Source organism: Drosophila willistoni (genome assembly GCF_018902025.1).
Source record: "Drosophila willistoni isolate 14030-0811.24 chromosome XR unlocalized genomic scaffold, UCI_dwil_1.1 Seg8, whole genome shotgun sequence".
Taxonomy (NCBI): Eukaryota; Metazoa; Arthropoda; class Insecta; order Diptera; family Drosophilidae; genus Drosophila; species Drosophila willistoni.
In genome coordinates, this window is record NW_025814059.1 from 885,939 (window position 1) to 908,489 (window position 22,551).

Below are 22,551 nucleotides of genomic sequence, written 5' to 3' on the forward strand. Positions count from 1 at the left end.
TTATCGATACATCAATGGTGTCAACATTTAAAAACATCGATTTTTTCGCCCAGTTTTTCTCACCACTATTTAGTACAACAAATTACTGGGACACTGTATAACTTAATTTGAAAAATTCTAATAAACCGTACATTTTTTTTTTATAACTATGTGTATAAGTGTTGATTACCATTTTAAACTACGATAATGGCGGTAACTTAAAAATAAAAAGTTTCCGATAAAAATATGCAGTTGGAGAAAAAATTTGCTTAATGTACGGAGATTGCGGGAATAATTCACCGTTTATTATTTTCCCGCCAATATTGCTTGAGGAGGAAGGAACTTTGTGTTCTTAGGTAGTTGAGAATTCCTTGACTTGTCGATGGATGGAGGATAGCAATCTAGTAAAAGAACATCACAATAGTCCTTGAAATTGGCGCGTTATAAAAAGTGAGTTATCGCAATTTCTACTTTTATGGTAATGGTTTTTTTTTTTTTGGGAAAGGCTAAACCGCCTGCGACACACACACATACATACATACATACATATGTATGTATGTACATATTTATTATGGTTTTTGATTCCTGCTCCTGTTACCAACCCACCCCAAAAGTATGTAACAATCGTTTTTAGATTCAAAACGAAAGGACCTAATTTTTCCAATCAGAAAAGTAAGCCACGTTTAAAAATATGCAAATTGGGTTACTTAAACTTTAATTTAGAATTGAACTTGTTGGTAAGCAGTTATTGGATGAAATTTGGCCCCAGAGTCGCATTAGCTTCTCGAGAGCCCAGAGTTCTTTTGCTTCTTCTACTATTGTCCATGTCGTCCTTATCCCTGTCATTTTTTTTGTCATAGCTATTGGCATTTTCCTTATCGTCATTCTTCTTGTCCTTCGCCTTGTCCGGATTGGTATCCTTTTTATTAGGATCATCCTTAGCCGATTCCTCCGTTACCAAGGATTCGCTAGAGTCGGTGAACTCGGTTTGGGCATTGAAGTCTTTTCTCTCGCCGCCAGGAAGATATTCATTTGGATTCACCGATTTGGGCTGATCGTCACGTGGCGATGGATAATTCTGAATTAATTCGGCAGCTAGCTCCCTAGCCAGAGGTTCTGTCGCCGCTGCCAGGCAGCGACGCGACATAATATCCAATTCTCCGCCATTGGGATCAATGACAGTGCCCCCAGCTTCAGTTACCAAAAGATTGCCAGCGGCCATATCCCAGATGTGCAAGCCAAAGTAGTAGAAACCATCGGCGACCCCGGATGCAATCATGGCCAGGCCCATTGCCGACGACCCAATCGAACGCATGCTGTCAACGATTGAATTAATCCTCAGAATGCAAAGGGAGATGGATACCAATGTATGTAAACTTACGCATGGGTCTTCTTCAGCAGCTTCTTGGCGTTGTCCATTACAACCACATTGCGGGTATCGTTCATGCCCGAGGAGTATTCCTGCAAGATCATGGCATGCTCCAATTTCAATTGCCCGCTGGTCACAATAGGATCGCCATTCAGATGGGCCCCCATCCCACGACGGGCACTGTAACAATCCTTCATCGGTGGATTATACACGATGCCAAATTCAGTCTCCTTGTCAACCAGCAAAGCCACAGAAATGCAATAGTAGGGAAAATGATGGACAAAATTCATAGTGCCATCGATGGGATCAATTATCCAGGTTGGAGTATTTGTCAACTCGACTTGGCCTGTTTCCGTTTGCGACACTGCCTCCTCGCAAATGAATCTAGACAAAAGAGCGGGACAAACTCTTAGTCAAGCTCTTGGCCAATACCACCGAAGCGTATGGAGTTTAACTTACTTGTGATCCGGATATCGTCTCATTATCGCCGCCATTATCATATGCTCCACCACATTGTCGGTGGTCGTAAGCAAATCGTGTTCGTGCTGCTTGGTAGTGTATTCTAATCTCTGTTTATTTGCCTCCAGAGTTAGGGCACCGGCTTGCTTTACCGTCCGGATGGCCAGTTCGAAGCAATCATCCAAATCGAGGTGCGTGGTCTGAGTGGTTTGCATTTCGGTACGCGGGGTATCCCGCGAATCGCTGCCATCGGTCTCCAGATCGGAATAGAGCACACCCGTGGTATCGGGTGCTGTGTTCGTGGTTTTACAGGCAAAATCCTTAGACGGATCAAATGTGACATCGGTGTTTATGAGTTTACTACAACAACCATCGGGTTGATCCTCGGTCGTTTTTGTTTGGGCTGGTTCGACTGGTCGGCCAATAGGAATGGAACTGGCGACAGCTGGCGGCGTTTCCCCTCGAGGAGGTGTGTACATTGTTGGCGGTGGCATGGGTACATCTTGCGGACGGGCCGGTGGCGGAGGCCCTGATGTGGCATTCTCACCCGCGCCGAGAGAGGTTGGTCTAGGTGAAGCCGGGGATGGTGCAGCAGCAGTTGATGACACAGGCGGCGGTGAGGTACGTGGCACGGTTCCATACAGGGCATGATTAGAGGTCGGTTTCGAGGTTGCCGCTAAAGTGGGCGGCGTTACGGGCGCCGATGGTGGCACAGATGTTGGTGCATGTGTCCGGTGGAGTGCCATATCACTATTTCCTCTCGATTTCAGTTGATTATGCCGAATTCCCTCCACCCGCGGATCCTGCTGATTGGCTTTATGATCCTCCAGACCATAATTAATAGCTGCATTCGCTGGCACTTGTTCTTCTGCTCCTGTTGCCCCCGACTCTCTCTGTGATGGTATGGTCACTGGCTGCTTTTTTGCATCCGAAGGTCGCCTCGAACCCTGTGACGCCCGACGCTCTGCCTGATTCTGCTCGGACAGCCTCAGGGCATTAACTCGCGGATCTTGAGCATTGGCCATACGACCCTCCAGTCCATAGTCAGTGGCTGCATTTGCGAGGTCCCTGATTGTAATAGACTCTTCTGCCGGATTGGGCTCCGGACGCGGTTTCTTCGCCTTATCCGCCTTATCCTTGTCGCTATCATCGTTCTTTCTGTTTTCCGCCATTATTAAGCCCTCCTACTACCAATAACTGCCACCAGTCACGTGTCAAACAATGAAAAAAAGATGAAAACAACAAATTTTGACTGTTCAGAGCTAGTAAACTAGCTAGACCCAACTGTCATCCACCCCATCCCCCTTCCACTAGGGGGTAACGAGAACAAATGCCAGGCCTATGCGATATATCTGTAATCCATATTTGTCGGGGGGAGGTGAGGGTGGCAAAGTGACTTTTTGAATCTGCCAGAGTTTTGCGAAAACAAACAAAATCAACAATAAACTTGCAAAAAAGGAAGACAAAAGAAAGCAACCCATGGAAACAATAAACTTTATTTTTCATACACACACACATATCTCGATAAATATATATATGTATATAGATATATATATAATTTCATTTAACCATTTTCCAAACTCTGTAAAACTAACAACTTTCTTTTTATACATTCACCGTGTCCCCCAAAAAACACGACCTCCAAGACTTTGAAATCAAATTATGATATCGCATTTCGAATTATTGGAACAATTTTCATGGATATCATAATTGAAATCAAGAATCCTTCACTCTGTCACTGGGCCATCCAGACCTGATATTTTCATTTCATATATATATATATATATATATAACAAGTATAATACGAGCTCTAACAATAATTAAATATTGTATATATTATATATGTATATGTATAGGTAGATATACATACGGGATATATGTATCTAGCAGGATCTAGCAAAATCAAACATTAAGCTATAAATTTTCATCTTAGGCAAACTTACAACTTAATGATAAATTCTGCATTAACTAAGATTTCTCTATATTGTAGGTATATAGTTTTTGTTTGTTTTTGTTCTTGTTTTTGTTGCAGCAGTAACTTCAATGATATGTTTTCGTTGCGGCAAGTCTTCTGACCATATAACATATATATATATGTATATATACATTATATATAGTATAAATCGTATATAGGAATGATATTTGTTTTTTTTTCTTTTCTTTTCTTTTGTTAGCAACATTGATATGTATCGTTTTTCTTTCAATCTTACAGGCTAAAAACAAAAAGATAATAACAAAATTGTTGTACCATTTCGCGTGATCCTTGTATATTGGAGGAATGTCTGGCTGTCTCTCTGTTTGGCTAAAAGTTTATCCAGATCAGGTAACAATAAATTAGAAAAGAAATTTCGTTGTTTCTACAAATCGAACATAGAAACTAATAAATCAATATGCTCTGGTGCGTGTGTGTTTTGGGTGTGTGTGTGTGTGTGTTTAAGTAATATTTTGTAACTATTTTGTTTACTGGAATCATGTGTTTATATATTTCATTTAGATATATATAAAAAATTCTACTAAAATTACATACATAATCAACAATATAAATTTAATTAATTAAATTTGTTTTTATCACAACGAATTATAGCAAAAACTTAAATTCTAAAAACGAATAATCTACACATACAACAAAATAAATCAAATTCTTGACGACGTGCTCAAAATTATTAATCTACTTACTATACAGTGGGATATAGTTACAAATACATATAGCCAATTCCACATAAAAAAAAAAAAATATAAAAAAAAGCAAATTTAAAGACAAAGAAAAACACAAAAAAGAATATCAAAAGTACAAAAAAAAAACAAAAAAAAAAAACATCAACAAGAAGATATTAAGTTTCCTGTCATGGATTTACTTACGCACTTGGTTTTTAAAGAGACTTAATAACTAAATTGTAGTAGTAAGTAGTAAGTAAGTAAATAAGTAAGGTTTTTGGGGGAGATTTACATGTTGTTTGTTTAGCCAAAAGAAATGCATAGAAATAATGGCAAAATCGTGGCGCATAGATTGTGTGAAGGAGGCCATCTACTTGGCCTCAATGGGACGATTGGCAAACAGCTGTTCGACAATTTGCTCATCCGCCAGGGTCGAAGTGTCGCCCACATTGCGATCGTTTACGGCTATTTTACGCAACACACGACGCATTATTTTACCAGATCGTGTCTTGGGCAAACCGGGAGCATTTTGTATAACATCTGGCATGGCAAATGGTCCAATACGTTCACGTACCATTTTCTTGAGGTCCGCTATTAGTTTCTGATCGAATTTCTCATTCTCATTGGGCGTAATGAAGCAATAGAGGCATTCCCCTTTAACCGGATGCGGGCGGGAGACCACAGCCGATTCGGCGACACGTGGATGTTCGGTGAGAACCGATTCCACCTCAGCTGTTGACATCAGATGACCAGAAACATTTAACATATCATCGACACGTCCAGTGATCCACAAATAGCCATCCGCATCGCGACGGGCCCCGTCACCGGTGCAATAGTAGCCGGGGAATTTGGAGAAATAGGTGTCCTCGAAGCGTTCATGATTGTTGTACAGAGTGCGCATCATGCCGGGCCAGGGCTGCGAGAAAACCAAATAGCCCTCTCCTTCGCCCTTAATCTCAATGCCGCATTCATCAAGCAGAATGGGTTTCACGCCAAAGAAGGGAAACGACTGTGAAAACAAGTTGAAAGATTAATTTAGCTCACTGCCAAAGGATGATGATGCTTATCACTTACAGCCGATCCTGGTTTCATGGGTGTGGCACCGGGCAGTGGAGTTATGACATGACCACCGGTTTCGGTTTGCCAAAATGTATCAACTATGGAGCACTGCTCTTTTCCAATATAGCGATAATACCAGAGCCAAGCCTCTGGATTGATGGGCTCACCAACGCTGCCAAGGACTCTACGCAAGGACATTGAATAGATTTAGTTAGATAGTTAGTTAAGCTGTTTAACCCATGATGAGGGAGGAAACTTACTTGAGACCACTCAAATTATGCTTCAGGACGGGTCCTTCGCCAAACTTCATCAAGGCCCGAATGGCCGTTGGAGCCGTATAGAACTGAGTGACCTTGTATTTGTCAATGACGCTCCAGTAGCGATCATTACCAGGAAAGAATGGAGTGCCCTCGAACTGGAAAATTGAATTGTAAGGAAAAAAAAACAAAGCACTTTACTAAGGCCGCACACATCGACAATCTAATCGCAAATCAATCTGAATCATGTACTCACAATAACCGAAGTGGCACCATTTGCCAATGGGCCATACACCACATAGGTATGCCCGGTAATCCAGCCGACATCGGCTGTACACCAATAGATATCCCCAGGCTTGTAATCGAAGACAATCTTGAATGTGGTCGCCGCATACAGTAGATAGCCCGCTGTCGTATGGAGGACACCCTTGGGTTTGCCAGTCGAACCACTCGTATAGAGCATGAATAATGGATCCTCGGCGTCCATCCATTCGGGATAGCAGGCTGGCTCTTTGTCCTCCATTTCCTCATGCCACCAATAGTCACGATCATCGGTCCAGGGTATCTCTTCCTCGACATGATCCGGTTGGCAGGGTGTAACCCGCTTCAAATGCGACACCACAATGCATTTCTCCACCGAATGGCCCAACTCCTCGGCCTTCTCCAGGGCCGTATCGCAGAGTGCCTTCAGATAGAGGGGCTTCTCGCCCCGCCAAGCCCCATCGGCGGTGATCAACAGCTTGGCCTTGCAATCGACCAGACGCTCGGCCAGCGAATCGGGCGAGAAACCAGCAAAGACAATGGAATGTACGGCTCCAATACGGGCACAGGCCAACATGGCAATGGGCAACTCCAATATCATGGGCATGTATATCGAAACGCGGTCACCCTTCTTAATGCCATGATCTTTCAAGACATTGGCAAAGCGGCAGACCTCCTCCAACAGTTTGCGGTAGGTAAGACCGCGCGAATAATCATCGGGGTGGTTGCCCTCCCTGTGGAAAAAGACAACAACAAAGCGACATGCCAAGAATGAAAACCCATGAGGAAGCAATACTTACATACATATGTTTGCATATAGTATGTACATACATATATGTAGGTATAGTATATAGTAAAGACCTAAGTGTAGGCAGTAGGTTATATTATTGCCTACCGAGCACTCTCTGATTCTGGCAATTCGCCCAATTTCTCAATCAAATACAGGGTGTATCCCCCCTCATTCCCACTTAAGCTCTCAATTATATCATTTACAGCAATTTGAGGTTTCCTAATTGCAGCTTAATTCGATTCGACATAATTTTTCAAAGCCTTTCTCTTTTTTTTTTTTTTTTGTTTCTTACAATTAGCAACATAAAGGTCTATAGTAGAACCTAAGCATATATACTTGATGGGCGGGGGCTATTTACCCAGACACCCAGCTGCACCTGTCATTCTCTACAGTTGTCAAGAAAATTGTGCTGCCTACGAAGATCTTAATTGGAAAGTTTCTTTCTTCTCCCCCTAGTCCTCCTCCAACCCCTTCTAAACTTGATCAATAATTATAAAGGAATCGCAAATGTTTTTTTTTTCGATAAGTAGAATCTTGATCAATTTGCTAACGGAAACGTAGATAATTTTGTGAGTAAAACAGACAAACCATATACTTAGATAATGTGTTGAATAATCACTTAAACTAATTAAAATATAAAGTGATATAGAAAGTAGTGCATATTAAATGATAAGCAATGACAATTAAAAAGCGACCAAAAAAAAAACCCCCAAAACAATTTTCAAATGATTAGAGAGAAATACAAAAGTGTTAATCTCTTGTGTTCATTAACTTGTTAATCTCACTGTGTGGACTTTTAGTTGTAGTATTCGGTATAGGGGGAAAAAAAAAACCCAAATACATTAAATTTAACAATTAAATGTAAGACTAAACAAAAGCTTTTAGCAACAAAAGCAAATGAATACAACATATAAAAAATAAGATCAACGAAAAGTCGTGACTGAACCAAGTTGTAGCGGATATATGTACATACATATATGTAAATTGGAACACCAACTCTGGTTGAAGGCCAAGAATCTAAGAGAGCGAGAGAAAGCAATTGGCTAAAAAGGTAAACAAGGTTCTATGACCAATAGCCAACCGATCGACTGACCGCCCACCTGTCTAGACCCGAATTTACCCTCGTATATGTGCACTTCAAGTGACTCAAAAGAAACAACAACAACAAAAACTATACAATACAAAGGAGTATAAATCATAGATCGCGAAATGACCAAGCAATCTATATAGAATATACATATATATATATAGTACACATACTAGGCCAGCAATAACCGATAAGAATTAGCCGGTCGCTCGTAAATCGTTTCGGTTGGCATCGGTTTTTTTTTTTTTGTTTTACGGGGGCGGATGGCGAAAGGGAAGAAAGCAGGAAGGAATACAACAAAATTATTGTGACGTATTCCTTGGGTTATTTTTGGTTAAAGTGAACAAAGTTCAATTCACTTCTCAATGGATATATACATAGACGCTGACTGGTTGGCTAACATTCGAACATTTGTTGAAATTATATTAACATTTCGGCGTAATACTTGTATGGCAAATTAGTAAGATGATAAAAATAAATAAAACACGCATCAACCAGCCATCGATGAAATAAATAAATCAACTTTCCCTCGAAATTTCCTGAACATTTTGTTTGTCTGAGTGTGTGTGTAACATTAGTGCTTGTCAAACTGTAAGACCATCCGCTGTTAATCACTTCTCTTCAAGGCCAAGGCAACGCAACAGTTTAACAGCTGATGTTGTTGTTTTCTAACTGTGTACAGTTTTAATAGCACTAAGGGCGCCTTATCACAATTGGAAATATATTTTTCGGTATGTGCGTGACTAATTATGTTTTTTTTTTTTTTTTTTTGGCGAGCCTAAACGCGAGGGAAATGTGGCGCGACACATTTATGTATTTAATTCCATTCCTCTCAAGTATGTGAATTTTCAATTGGGAAGTACTCACTTGCTAACCAATCTAACTTTCAGTGTAATCTCGCCGACAAATCGGTAGACAAGAAATTTTCCATGCATCGGCAAGACGCGTGGCCATGGCAATGGAAACGAAGCGAAGAGTGGAAGAAAAACCTTATCAAAAATCACAAAAAATTCTTATAAACATACATAAATACATACATACATACATATGTATGTATGTACATACATATGCTGCTGGCTAGCTAGTGGCTAACTAAAGGCCTCTCATGCACGCGTCTGTGTTATTATTATTATCTAAACATTAACAGCTGTTAAATTCGCGTGTCTAAATGAAATTGGAATCGAATGTTTTTGGTTTGTTGCCGACGACGCCGGGGCTAACTGTAGGTGCCCTACAGTTTGAAAGACATTATCGTATGATCAAACAGCTGATGCTGTTTCTGCTGCTGCTTCGGCTGGAATGTTATGTTAATTTCATCTTACATAATATGAAGGTTTGGGGCCAAAAGATAATATATGTACACTTCAAACGAGAAATGGACGAAACGATGAATTGTCTATACTCGAATGTGCTTAGTAGAATTACCCACTTTTGATAAGATTTATATTATTTTTGTAAAATGATTGTACTAACATTAATCATTTAGAATGATTCCCCCATGACTAAGAGTATCTGTATATAAATATTTTGTACTGTCCAAACTTTTTTTATAAATGTATATACCCGTTTTTGCTTCTGTTGCCAAAGGGTATTTTCATGTTAAAATTACAGGTGTTTACAGATCTATCTGGCTCTATCTCTTATTAGCAGTCTTTCCTCTCGGCCACATGGAATTTGAGTGACCGAGAGACAGTGTGGGGGTGAATCAGACAAACCAAATCGTTCGATCGCGTGATTTATAGAGTGCTTTTCAAACTGTGAATACCATGTTCAATTACTTAAGAGGAGTATTCGAAACCTTTACACAAATTCTATCAACATTTCTTGGATCTGGGTGCAATTCTTTGGCCCAGACGGACTGACACACTTTTGAATAATACATACTACATATGAATATCAAGAAATATTTTCTCATTGTTTTTTAATTGTTTTGTATTGTATTGTTCGCCATCGATTTGAATAAACAATTTTAAGCGCCGACGACTTTGCTGCCTTGTCAAAAGCGATTACATAATATAATGGAGGCGCTCTCCAAACGTTTTTGTGTATATAATTTGATTTAATTTTCATTTTGGAAACGAATCCGAAATCAAAACCAAACGAAACGATACGTCAATGGATTGCGTTCAGGCCAAAATTCAATATACATATTATCTCGGTCTAAGTGAAACGTTTTGCTTTAAAAAGGGGCATTAATTATTACTCATTACGTGCAAATTGGGCTTACCACTCATATAGACACGCACACCCACACACACACACCACACGCACACACACTCAGTCAGGGAGATAGTACACAGAACAGAATAGAAAACTATTCTATTCTATGGTTTTTTTTTTATCTTATCAGCAATTTAGAAAGCGAGGACGACAGTGTAGCAGATTGTGCACATTTTTGCTTTTTTTCTGATAGCCCCCTTTCTATTACCCTCCCATCATAACTCCCTCCCCTCCGCCCCGCAATGCGCTCAGTCAATATTCAATAGTTTCGTGTTAGTTGGATGGGCGGGGGGAGCTTCTAAAACTCTCTTTCTAATGACCTTCCCGTTTACCTGACTTTCATTTGCATTTCACTTACACACACGCGCCTTCAACAACAACAACACAACAACAATAACAAGACAATTTTACGTCCGTGATAACCTCAGATAACCGCATTAATATGGTACTAACATTTGTTTAACAGTCCCAACAGATGATGATGATGATGCCCCAACGAACGATGATGCTGATGATGAGATGGTAATGATTTTGAACTTTGGGTTTTGGGTTTTGGAAAAACAAAACAACACAAAAATATTGATTTTAATTACATTGTGAATGGCCCTTTGGAAGTGCCACCCAAAGTGCAACAAATATAAACAAAATTCCGATGAGAATATATTACTTAATATTTGTTTTACATTGTTGTTGTTTGTTGCCAACTCCCACCTAGTTATTTGCATTTCAAGCATGTGGAATCAATAATAATACAAAAACACTTTAAAGGAAATTGATTTAATTTTTCGATCAGGTCAGAGTCGACACACAAAAAAAAAGGGGGCCACAAGTTGGGGACGCCCCTGAAGTATTTAAAGCTTGACCCTGACATTGACCTAGCCGAAGCAACGGCAGACATATGATATGTATATATTTATACATATGCATATATAAAACCCGACAAAATGAATGCTAGTAAAAACTGTTGACAACAATTAACTTCTACTGTTAATTCAACTGTCATCATATCATATGGAAATGCGCGCCTAAAAAGTATTAAATTATCTTTTTACAATTAGAGCAAACATTAATAGGTTTTTGTTTTTGCATTCTGTTTGCATGTAGTAAACTTGCAATTTACTTTGACCTTAAAGCAACCCTCTTCTGCTCACTGCCACCACCACCCCCTTTTTTTGTAAGGGCCATTGAAAGAACATCTGTTTTTTTTTTTTTGTCGGTGGCTGCGCAGAAAAACATTCCTTCTTAACCTACCCTACCTACCTAGAAAGGTCTCCACGTACCTAAAAGGACCTACGTCACGCCAGTTTCATAACCACCAACCAGAAGAAAGAAAAATCAATACTGTTATCCTTTTGTTCTCACACAACCCAAGCTCAGTTTGCCCTTTTGAAGAATGTTATTGTTTGCTTATTTAATTGTACTCACCAATAATAGGCTATTTGGTCGCCCAATCCATTACGTACATTACGATCTAACAGATTATAACAGATATTGGTAGAGGCTCCTGCCATCCATTTAATTGAAATGGGTCCTTTGGAAATATTGAAATTATATTGCAAAAACTTGTCAGGATCAGCTGGTGTTTCCCAATGGAATTGTTTGGCCACACGTGACCAAAAGTCCGAAGGATTATCCAATGATTCCTGATAGAATTTCTTATATTCATCAAAACTGGATATGTAAGCCTTTTGACTAATGGCTGGATTTGGTTCGTATATTGATTTTTCTGCTGGCATTTTGATGTGTTTCTTTGTTTATATATATATATGTATATGTATTATTGTATATCCTGGTCTGATTTGCTCCTTCTTCCTTCTTGTAAGGCAATTATCCCTTTTTAGTTTTTATGGTGCACTTGCGGTCTGTGTGTGTGTGTCTTGTTGTTGTTTATTTTGAGTAAGTGTTAAGGTTTTTGTGTGTGTTTTGGTTTCTCGAGCAGCACGCTGTGTTTTCTTGTGTGTACCGCACGGAATGAGTTCAATTTGAGCACTGTCAGTTTGAAACGAGCAATGCCAAGCTTTTTGCATTCGTTTCGTAGAGCTTTTTTGGCGAACGACTAACGGTTACGAACCAAGCACTGTGGTCTCTTTACCTGGAAACAAACAGATGGAAATTCAAAAAAATTAAAAAATAAACGTACTATCAGATTGCTCTCTCCCTCTCCCTCTCTCTATCTATCTCTTACAAACGAATATATTTTCCCTACTTTAAAGTTTCGAGATTTTCGGATGTCCAAGTAATCATTACCATGTGGCATTATCTTTTAGCATCATCGCATGGTTCGACAGACGTCCGCTGACATCGACATCGACATCGACTCGGACTTGAGCGATTTCATCCTTATCACAATCACGGCGTAAAATTTCCAGAGAGGTAGGTGTGTGCCCCGTCGTCTGTAGATTTCTTCGTTAATCAGGTGATGCCCGGGTCCGACTCCGACTCATATTACTGATTGAACATGAACATGGATTCGGCGTGTGCCGTACATATGTATACCAAATGTATCAGCCTATAACAATCGTCTCGACAACAAAAATTCTGATTGTGTCAAGTGTGTGACCAAAATGGCAATGAGAGGAAATTTCAGGGTTCCAGTTAAGTTCCGTATCGTCTGGATTTTTTTCGGGTTCTTTTTTTTTGTTTTTTGTTTTTGGCGCTTTTATCAATATCCGCGATTCAAATCGTAGGCAATATAATAATAACTAGAGGGCCCGACAATAATTCGGCTAACCCGAATTTTTCATACACTCCTAAGAGAAGGTTGCTAAGTTTTAACTCCCTTCTTAGAGTTTGGCTTATTATCTTTCTGATGACCGGCATAAAATGCTTCTTAGTAATAGAACTAATGCTGGTGAAAATCAATCTTTATTTCTTTCATTTAGCTGTATTATAAAATACTTTGAAAATAGTTTCGAAAACACTTATTTAGGTGTAAGATGAAAATTCGTTACGAAATAACAAAACGCCGTTTGAAAATCGTTCAAAAGTAAATTAGATTCCATAGATTGTTCCTGAACTTGGTCAATAAGTTGCACACTTCAATAAAAATAACTAATATTTTTATAGCAATTTTCTACTTGATTCTCTGCTAACGTAACAATAAAGTTTTGAAGAAAATTATTTGTAATTTGTACTCAATTTCTGTAGATTTTAACAATGTGTTAAAAAAAAAACCTTAAAGATTTAAAAGATTTTTATATTAAATTATTAAACAACAAATAAAGTTCTTGAAAATTGTGTAAAACGTGTAAAGTTAAGGAGTTTAAATAACATTTTTAACCATTTTTTTTTTAATTTTTCAGAAATCCTATAGAATTAATATAATATGCATATGTATGTATGGTTTCAATTTCAATTAGTTGTAGAGGGACGCTCAAATATCGAGATGGCGCTTTAAAGTTTTAAACAATAAATATATAAAGTTTTTAATCAATAAATGATTCTCAACCGGTTTACCCGGTTTAAAAAACAGTTTCGCTCAGACAAATAGAGAATGAATAATATTAATCTTAAAACTTCCTCTACTATTTATTATATTACATAATTTATATGGACAATGTTTCAAAAATCAACATAAAACACTCATACTTGGTGTTTTTTGTCGACATATAACACATCATCGACTATATATAAGCCTTGTATTCTAAATAAATGTTGATTTCATTGTTTTTAACATTCTCTCACAGCATTTTAAAGTTAATCAGTAAAGTTAACATTTTTTTATAAATTTGATATAAACATTTTTTTTTAAGCAACCATTGCAATTTTTCATTTCAAAACAAACAAATCACTAAATTATGCGAGTCACTACATCTTAAATAAAATTACCTTAAAGATTTACAAACAAGGAATTAATAAATAATTAAATACATTTTTCTTATTTGAATAGTTAAATCTTTTTACACCACCGATTTATATTTGCTTTTACTTAATATTTACTTTATATTATATACAAGTGAGAGAGTTTCTTGTACCTTATTTGAAACGAGTAAAAGAGAAGCAAGAAACACATTCTTTCTCTTTCCTCTTCAAGTCACATTCACTCAATTCAGCAAGCAACAATTAAAGTAACACAAAATAGCTCAAATTACACAACTTTTTAATAGTTTTTGATATTTAGAATATTTAACTAAATTTTTTGTACAATTTCAATCTGGCACATTTGGCAGTTGTCAATCAATTGACATTAACACGAGTTAAACTTGACAACTTGACAATTGGAGCAAAGAAAAATGACATTTCATAAAAGTAGTTTTCCATATCCATAAAAACTCATTTGTGCTGTGAAGTTCTAGCTGATTTTAAACGCATACCCAATCCTAGAAGACATAAAAGAGTCATGAAGAGTAGTTGGACATTTTAAAGACTTTATAAACGTTAACTGATTTTCATATCTCCGACATTTAAATAGCTTGAATTCTTCTTTGGCCATGAACTTAAATAAAAAAAAAATTATACAAATACGAACCCGGATAGCCAGAACCAATAATGTACAAATTTCGTGATTTGGCGATTAAGAGTCGAGTTAAACTTAATTGATTTAGCTGTAATCTAAGAGCATGACTTCTCTCCTATGCTCCAATGCTCTTGCTGTTGTTCTCTTAAATTCTTATCTCTTATCAGTAAGACAGTTTCCATGGGGGATCTGTCGCTAGACAGGCAACCCGCAGGTCATCATTCCCAGCAACGTAGATTGTTATTTTTGGGCTTTATAGTTTATTTTTGCTTCTTAAATGCAACAACAATGTGGAGGATCGTGGTGTGGTGTATGAGTTCAATGATAATTGTGGTGGGATGAGTTTGAGAGATAACAAATGTGTGGAAATCTTTTAATGGCAGTTTCCATTTGCCATTTTCATTTTTTTGGCTTTTGGTTTCCACTCTATTCCTCTTTAATGATCGGCACTGGAGCTCAGGAACGTCTTGTATTGTTCTTCAGTCATAAGTTTCTCGTACTCTTGAGGATCCTTTAGAGAGACTTTAAAAAGCCAGCCTAGAAAAGAAAAATTATAAGAATAAGAGTGGGCTACATCGAGAATAAGCCATGAACATACCCTTATCGTAGCAACTTGTGTTAACCAGAGCTGGCGTATCCTCTACTTGAGCATTCTTTTCTGTTACCTTGCCACTTACAGGTGAATACACCTCGCTGGCTGCCTTCACACTTTCAAGGGCTCCGCATTCGTCGTCTTGTTTGAGCTCTGTTCCTGGTTCGGGAAGTTGGGCAAAGACTACATCACCCAAAGCCTCTTGGGCATAACTGGAGATGCCCACGACGGCCTTGTTGGCATCCAGAAGTTCCACCCATTCGTGTTTGTCTGTATAGCGACGCTCTGCAGAAATTAATAAGATTGTTACACAGTTTAAGATACATTTGGCAATCGCTCCAAAACTGTATGCAACTGTTGCATAAACTGTCTATTTACCTTTATCCAACATATTGGTAATATGAAAACTACGCCATTGACCTATGGCAAGGGGCGTGACAGAGGCCCGCATGTGTCGCGCAGCAACCTGAGCACCGAAACGTGCGAATTTCGTAATAAAAACCATAGTTCTTGTATATTATTGAAATAGCCGCTGCCGCTGACTCTGCTCCCTTGGGCTTGTGATTCAAAAGTGATGAAAATAAAATAGTTAAGCGCTTACGTTAAACGCTCGGCTATTCTGTATTCAGTATTCAGTACTGGGAGGCAATGACGGCCAGGCTTATCAATATTTTTTGATATTTTTATATTGAACTTTTTGTTTTTGGTTGACCCCAAGGAGGCGGGCAGAAGCAAAGTACAACAACAAAATAGAGCCGGAGAAATATCGATGTTACCGTCGATGTTATCGATGTTTTTTTTTTTTATCAAACATCGATATTTTTGCAACCATAGGACATTGGGACAGAATTAAACGTTAAAGGGCTGAAATTTTTTAAGCATATTAGTAGAACTAAAATATAATTGTGCTTCTTGATTTGGTTGATTAAATTTTTCATTTTTGCATACTTTTGGGCTTTTTGCTTTTCAAAATATTTTGAATAAAGAGAAATAATAATAAGTACCATCTTATTTTTGAAATGAGTTTTACAACTTGATTTCATTGTGTCAGGAACATAAATGCTACGAATTATCTTCTTCAAACTATTTTTGATGTTCATTTGATAGTTTTTCTTAAAACTCTGAAAACAGCGATGTTACTGAACATAAATAAAGTCTATAGCATAGTTTTAAGCGTTTTTATCATCGGACCATTTTCGGTTTGATGCAACCATCAAACCCTTACTAATTTATCCAAAAAGAAAAAGCAAAAGAATTTAAAAACGTAAAAAAAATGTTAAATGTCATAATGGCAATAAAATTAGGTAATTTTTCTGAAGTTGTGTGTTTGTACTAATTAAAATATGGACAACCTTAAGACAGCTGGAGAACACATTTGTAAGGGTATACGAAGTTCAGTGTGGCGTATTAGATTTTAATTTTCCCTTAGCCAGCCAGCGTTGCCACCGCGCTATCGTGGATACACCACACACTGTGATTGGCTGACAAAGTGCTGCGCTACGCGGACGAACGGAAAATCACCCTACGCTGTACATATGAGCACTTAAGCACTTTATTACAAAATTTTTGTGTAAATATATCAGTTTTAAGTGAACCTTTAACGTATTCGATGTGAAACATTATTATGTAACTTAAAATTTATAATTTTAAAAAAATTTCGAAGGGTTTCGAGTGATAGTTTTGGTATGATCTATGCTTGATGTTTATTAAATACCGCATCCAAGAGTCGATGCAGCCGTTCCCAAAGCATCACTGGTCTGGTTTTTAGTAAAACATTTTGTTTTTGGCATTCAGAGTTGGCGCGTGCAACAGCACACAGAGTGCGCAAAGAAAGTGTAAAAAAGTGAAAACATTTTCAAATTATTTAAATAGAATATTTGCAAAAATTAATAATTTGCCACAAAAGCTGAACTTCTATTGTACATGAAGGTGTGTGTTGTAGTTGTGAAACAGGTTAAAAATCGTAAATCGGTCAACACCGCTTGATTAGTAGGAATAAAGTGCAGATACAATGATTACTACTTTTTTAACGGCCACAATTATAACAATATAATTTCCGATATATTTCGAGCCGATTATAAACTATAAGGATATGGCAAATTGAGAAAAATAGTCAATAAAATACCAACAATTAATAATCAGTTGCAATGTGCGTTTGCATTTTAATTAACATATCTTTCGACAATTTTTTGAGTTTCCCAGCGATAAGACATTTTGTATGGGGAAAATGGAACGTGGCTCAGCGGCTACAATAATTATGTATTTCCAATCAACTTCAATAAATATATAAAGAAAACATATATATTTTTGTTAAATGGTCATGGTTTTTTTCGCGCCGGTTTGCTGTGTTTTGCCTTCTATTTATTTTTGGTGTATTTTAGCTACTTTGCTTTGTGCTACTCATTCCGGCCTGCCTGCTCACCAACACCATTACAAAATACCAAGTTTAGATAAACCTACCACACTGCGATTGTATTGCAGTCCAGAGTTGCCACATAGTTAATTTTTCTGTACTGTACTTTTTTCACTCGTTTGCTCAAGCAGTTTAATTTTTTTTTTTATTTTTTGTATTATTGTTTTTGTAGTAACGAACTAAATATAACAAACAAAACTAACTAATGTTAAACAAATTTTCAATGCATTCAATAAAAGCTTAAGCGTCGGTTTAATGTATAATGTTGGCACAGGAGATTGCACCTACGGAAATTGGTAAACACGCAAATATTATTCGAGGTGAGTGTGAGTTTTCGCAAGCGAATTTGCAATTTGAACACCGCTCATGCCGCTGTCTAAAAATTCTCTCTCTTTCTCTCTCCCCGCTGTGTTAATCCTTGTTTAAAAACAAAATGCAGTCGCTCAAGAGGAATTGGCCAACATGGATGTACTCGTCTGTGGACGATGCCTGAGAGCCTACAATTTTGTCGAAGAATTCCAAGCTCATAAGGAAGATGCGTGCGAGAAGGAGAACGCTAATCTTAAAGAATCTCTGGATACAAAGCCTACCATTTGGGCATTCACCCTGTGGAAGGCCACACAATTGCATCAGCGTAAAGAAACTGCCAATTCGAATTCGTGGGCTCTATACCAGCATTGGGTGAAGCTCGAGGATAGTGTACGAGAACCGTGGATTGTAGCCGGAAAAACAATACAATCATTTGGCAAAATCGGACATGGACAATTGCAGGATATGCCGGTGCGCATCACAAAAACTGTTGTCAATCCTAGCAATAGTAACAATACTTCTAATAGCACCAATAACTCCAGTGGCAGCAGTAATAATGCATCTACCAGACGTAAGTATTATATTTGACATGAGATAAACTTTTCCTATAGTTATTATTGTCAAAGATAATAGAAGATAGGATTGCCTTTTCAAACTCGTTGTTATGATTCCTTTAACAATTTCTAATAAAAATTCAATTTATATATTACAGGATCATCTGCCGGAAAATTGCCTACATTAGCGAATCAACTAAAGGACACAGAAAATGAATGGCCAACAAAAGCCAAAGGAGCTCTTGCAGCATTGCCCGCTATCTCTACCTCCACACCGAAGGTTAACAATAACAATCGCATGGCCACACGCGTTGATACCAAAACCGAACAATGCACCGAGGAGGCGGTAGAGAAAATTGTGGCCAAGCGCTTCAATCCACGCCGAAAGACCCATGAGTATTTAGTTAAATGGGTAGATCGATCACATCATGAAAACACTTGGGAAGCAATGGCCAATTTAGATCGTGTACCATATTTTCTGCAAATGTTTGAAAAGCAATTGGCACGACAGAAATTGACTAGAGAGAAGGGCTTGGACGCTATGAAAAGGCTTCAGCCACAATCCAAGACTTCAGAGGCCACCTCGACTACAGTAGCATTGAACACTAGCAGCAGTCCCGGCGCAGTTTCACCACCATCACGTCCATCACGCACCTCAAAAACAAAGGCCATGGATGCCTTTAAGCAATGGGTTAACGAGAGTGGTGCCAATGAAGAGGGTTCCACGTCACCATCACCATCGTCGGCCAATGAGGATGATGAAGACATGACCGCATCTCCAACACCGGGAGCTGGTGTTAAACGAAAACTCAATCATAGTGGCGGCTCCATTTTAGATGGAAGTAGCATAGAGTTAGGAGATTTGGAAGAAGACTTAATACCTTCTCATACGGTTAAGCGTTTAAAGAATGGCGGTAGCTCTGTCCAGCTAAATAAGCCAAGGGAGAAACCACATGAGAAATCAGCACAGGTTGCCAAAATTAATGGCAATTCATCAGCCTTTGTAGCCGGTGGAGGTCCTGCAGGAGCAGCCAATAATGAACATAAAATGGGAGAGATTATCTATACAGAAGATAGTACCAGTTCAGGCATGTTTCGTAAACCCGAAATGCCCAATACCTTGCAAATGGTAAGTGCCAAAATGAAACAACAAAATATCAGACAGTATCAGTATTATTTGGTATAGCCGATACTTCAGAAGTTTACCTACCTCTATAAAAAAATATTCTATTGTTTGAATTTATAGTAACTTGTACTTTCTCATTTCGTTTTAGAAGAAGGATCGTGTGGAATGTCCTGTACGTGTTCTCGCACGCTCGGAAATTGCCGGCAATTCGCGCGGTGTCTTTCGCATAGCAGGAGAAATACAACAACAACAACAGCAGCAGCAGACGGTGCAACAGCAGAAGCAACAGCAGCCCGAGGTATCACCAACAAAGATTAGCCCTGTGGGTGGTGCCAAACGTTTTGCCGTTTCAAGAGCTGTTGGTTCGGGTTCAGGATCCGGTTCCAATTCTCCCATCACTGTTGGTCTACGTCAGCAGGTATTGCGGACACCTGGACAACAAGCAGCCGCCATTCAGCGGCGCCCTAATCAGCAGGTGCAACAACCACTGAGGCAGCAGCAGCAACAACAAACGCAATTAGCAGCTAGAGGCAAACCTCCTCCCAAGATAATAGCACGAGCCGGTGCCGGAACAGTTGGTACACCTCAGCATCAACAGCAACAGCAGCGTCAGGTTGCAAATGTTGGAAACCGATTGGTTACACCTGAACAGAAAATTTTACAACTCTCGAAATCGGGCGACCTGAAGGTTACCCGCAAAGTTGTTAGTCGCGAAGATTTACTTACTCCACGCGCTAATCAAGTGCGTCAGCAACAGCGACAACAAACAGTCCAGCAAAAGCTGGCAGTATCGTCCCAACAACAACAACAACCGCTCAGAGGAGGAGGAGGGGGACTTTTAACTCCCAAACTGCCCACCATAGCCCGCCCTGCCGTGACCAAGCCGACACAAGCCAGCATTCAGCTTCAAGTACCGAAGGCGGAAGACGAGGAAGAGGAGATACAACAGCATCAGGCCCAACTGTGTCCGATAACAGGAAAACTTATTGGCCAAGAGGAATCACAGCTGAAAATGGAGCAAGAGCAGCAACAGGAACAGCAACGGGAACAACTGGAGGCAGCGGCGCAGGCTCTACTCGGCAATGATCAGCAAGTTCTAACCAATGAGGATGGCTCGGCATTGTTGGTGCGTGGCGAAGATGGCACTGTCTATCAGGTGGCTGGTAAAAATGCCGAGGGTCAGACAATTCTGGTGACCCAGGGCCCAGATGGAGAGCAACAGTTTGCCTATGTGGCTGCCGCTGAGGGTGATGAACAGGATGTCATATCACTTGATCATGCTGTCGCTGAGGCCGTACAGGGTGCAGCCGGCGGCACCGAGGCTCAAACTGCCGATGGTGAACAGATTCTTGTATCCATGACCGAAGATGAGCTGGCTCAACATCAGGCTGCTTTGCTGCAGCAGCAACAGCAAACGGAAATTGCAGGAGGAGTGAGTGGAGGAGCGCCATCCACAGCTCAGATACATATAACCACCTCCGATAGCGATGGCACTGAGGCTCAAATACCAGCTGAAGTTGTTCAAGCTGATTTACCCTCGCCTGGTTAGTATTTGTATGAACTCTCAATCGGTTGGCAATTCTCCTAACAATTCTTAATCCTTTTTTCAGGTGGCACACGACGCGTCGTCTTATTGCTGCAGGATGGCACCTTTATGATGACTGAAATGCACGAGGATCAATTTAAGACGCTAAACATCCCGACGTAAATCAATTTGAAATTAGACCCCCCTCCCCAAACGCACTACAAACACACATACACCCCCACTACACCACCACCAACATGCCCCTCCTAGTACATCCTAGATTTAATCTTAGTGGACTGATGATTGATTATTATCAGTGATCATCATCATCGTCATCAAAATCCTCGATGTTGTTGTTATCCATGCAAACGTGCAGCGACAGCAGTGCCTTCTCTTTCATTTCCATGGCTAAATTCTCTATATAAAGAGAAGTTCTCCGCACATATTGTCGCTGCTTTCCGCATCCAGCATCAACACATCGGCTGACACGTACAGAGATAACGCAAGAAGAAAGAAAAAATCGTAAGAAATAAAAAAAAAAAAACAAAAGAGTAAAAAAGATGAGAAGGAACACAATGAAGAACCCTTCCCATTCTAAGTCTATTTTTATGGTCGGGGTCGCATGATCATTATCAAACTATACTGGTACAGCGGCTTCCACTTTGCATATACATATATAAATATATATACATAATAATACATTATTTACCTACCATAATAATAATAATGATAATACAATTGTAATTTGGACTACAAATCGTATTAATTTATAATAATTAATTTACGTAACTCTTAAAATGCGTTGTGTAATTCTCTTAGTAAAATGCAATTGCTTGTTGCATTTCGAGTAGGAACAATTAAAAGCGCAAAACAAAAAACAAAAAAACAAAACAAAAACCAGAACAAAACTCAATTTGAATCGGAAATTTCATCATTAAACTCTCGCCACCCCTTCACAATACCGAATAATATTTATAATTAATTGTGTATTTGAACAATGTTTAAACATTTTTTAAACATAAAAACTCTGACATTAAAATTCATTGCAAACATTTTGTTTTTTTAATGAAATCATTTCCTGATAAACAAAACAAAACAAACAAAAAATAAAAACATAAAACAAATGAAAATACAGCGAAAATACATAAACGTACATAGTGGAAAAATATGCAATGTGTGTTTTTAATTAACAAATGTAAACACTTTAGTTAAGTTAGTTTTTCTTTTCTTTTTTTTTTTTTTAAATTTTGATCTCTCGCTGTTGTTTAAAACAGACAGAGCCTTTAGAGTAAAGTTTATAGTTTTTAAATGTTTATATAAAAAATGTTTTAGCTAATAGTATGCTAATCTTTTTTTTCATTTAAAATATGAATTCTTTGCAACAAATGAATTTTTTGCTTTTTGGTTTTGTTTATTTTTTTTATTACCTATTACCCAAGT

The 22,551-nt window shown here is 38.6% G+C and overlaps 4 protein-coding genes and 1 long non-coding RNA gene across 6 annotated transcripts; 2 read left to right on the plus strand and 3 right to left on the minus strand.

Moving 5' to 3' along the window:
* The first annotated feature begins 54 nt into the window (after positions 1-54).
* Positions 55-13,729, plus strand: LOC111519021. Its single transcript, XR_002724204.2, has 4 exons — positions 55-429; positions 4,020-4,130; positions 12,404-12,509; positions 13,439-13,729. It is a non-coding gene; the product is annotated as an uncharacterized LOC111519021 (long non-coding RNA).
* On the minus strand, positions 678-3,125 carry LOC6645774. The gene is made up of 3 exons (XM_002068444.4): positions 1,808-3,125; positions 1,361-1,732; positions 678-1,295 (listed from the first exon to the last, which is right to left on the minus strand). Exons 1-3 carry the CDS (start codon positions 2,977-2,979, stop codon positions 725-727), a joined length of 2,115 nt encoding a protein of 704 aa, XP_002068480.1. The 5' UTR covers positions 2,980-3,125; the 3' UTR covers positions 678-724.
* Positions 4,627-12,021, minus strand: LOC6645775 (acetyl-coenzyme A synthetase). Its single transcript, XM_002068445.4, has 5 exons — positions 11,562-12,021; positions 6,035-6,773; positions 5,782-5,936; positions 5,537-5,705; positions 4,627-5,471 (listed from the first exon to the last, which is right to left on the minus strand). The coding sequence occupies exons 1-5, from the start codon at positions 11,870-11,872 to the stop codon at positions 4,833-4,835; spliced, it is 2,013 nt and encodes a 670-aa protein (XP_002068481.1). The 5' UTR covers positions 11,873-12,021; the 3' UTR covers positions 4,627-4,832.
* Positions 13,730-13,862: 133 nt separating the features above from the next.
* LOC6645776 (glycine cleavage system H protein, mitochondrial) lies at positions 13,863-15,902 on the minus strand. Of its 2 annotated transcripts, XR_006954771.1 has the most exons (4): positions 15,563-15,902; positions 15,191-15,469; positions 14,605-15,129; positions 13,863-14,455 (listed from the first exon to the last, which is right to left on the minus strand). XR_006954771.1 is itself a non-coding variant. In XM_002068446.4 (3 exons), the coding sequence occupies exons 1-3, from the start codon at positions 15,687-15,689 to the stop codon at positions 15,029-15,031; spliced, it is 507 nt and encodes a 168-aa protein (XP_002068482.1). In that variant the 5' UTR covers positions 15,690-15,902; the 3' UTR covers positions 13,863-15,028. The 2 variants fall into 2 exon arrangements, 1 of the variants encoding a protein (XP_002068482.1); XM_002068446.4 differs by having other exon boundaries at positions 13,863-15,129.
* A 1,057-nt stretch (positions 15,903-16,959) lies between these two features.
* LOC6645692 lies at positions 16,960-22,279 on the plus strand. The gene is made up of 6 exons (XM_002068447.4): positions 16,960-17,113; positions 17,837-17,917; positions 18,037-18,477; positions 18,619-19,589; positions 19,735-21,130; positions 21,197-22,279. Exons 2-6 carry the CDS (start codon positions 17,860-17,862, stop codon positions 21,292-21,294), a joined length of 2,964 nt encoding a protein of 987 aa, XP_002068483.1. The 5' UTR covers positions 16,960-17,113; positions 17,837-17,859; the 3' UTR covers positions 21,295-22,279.
* The last annotated feature ends 272 nt before the right edge of the window (positions 22,280-22,551 follow it).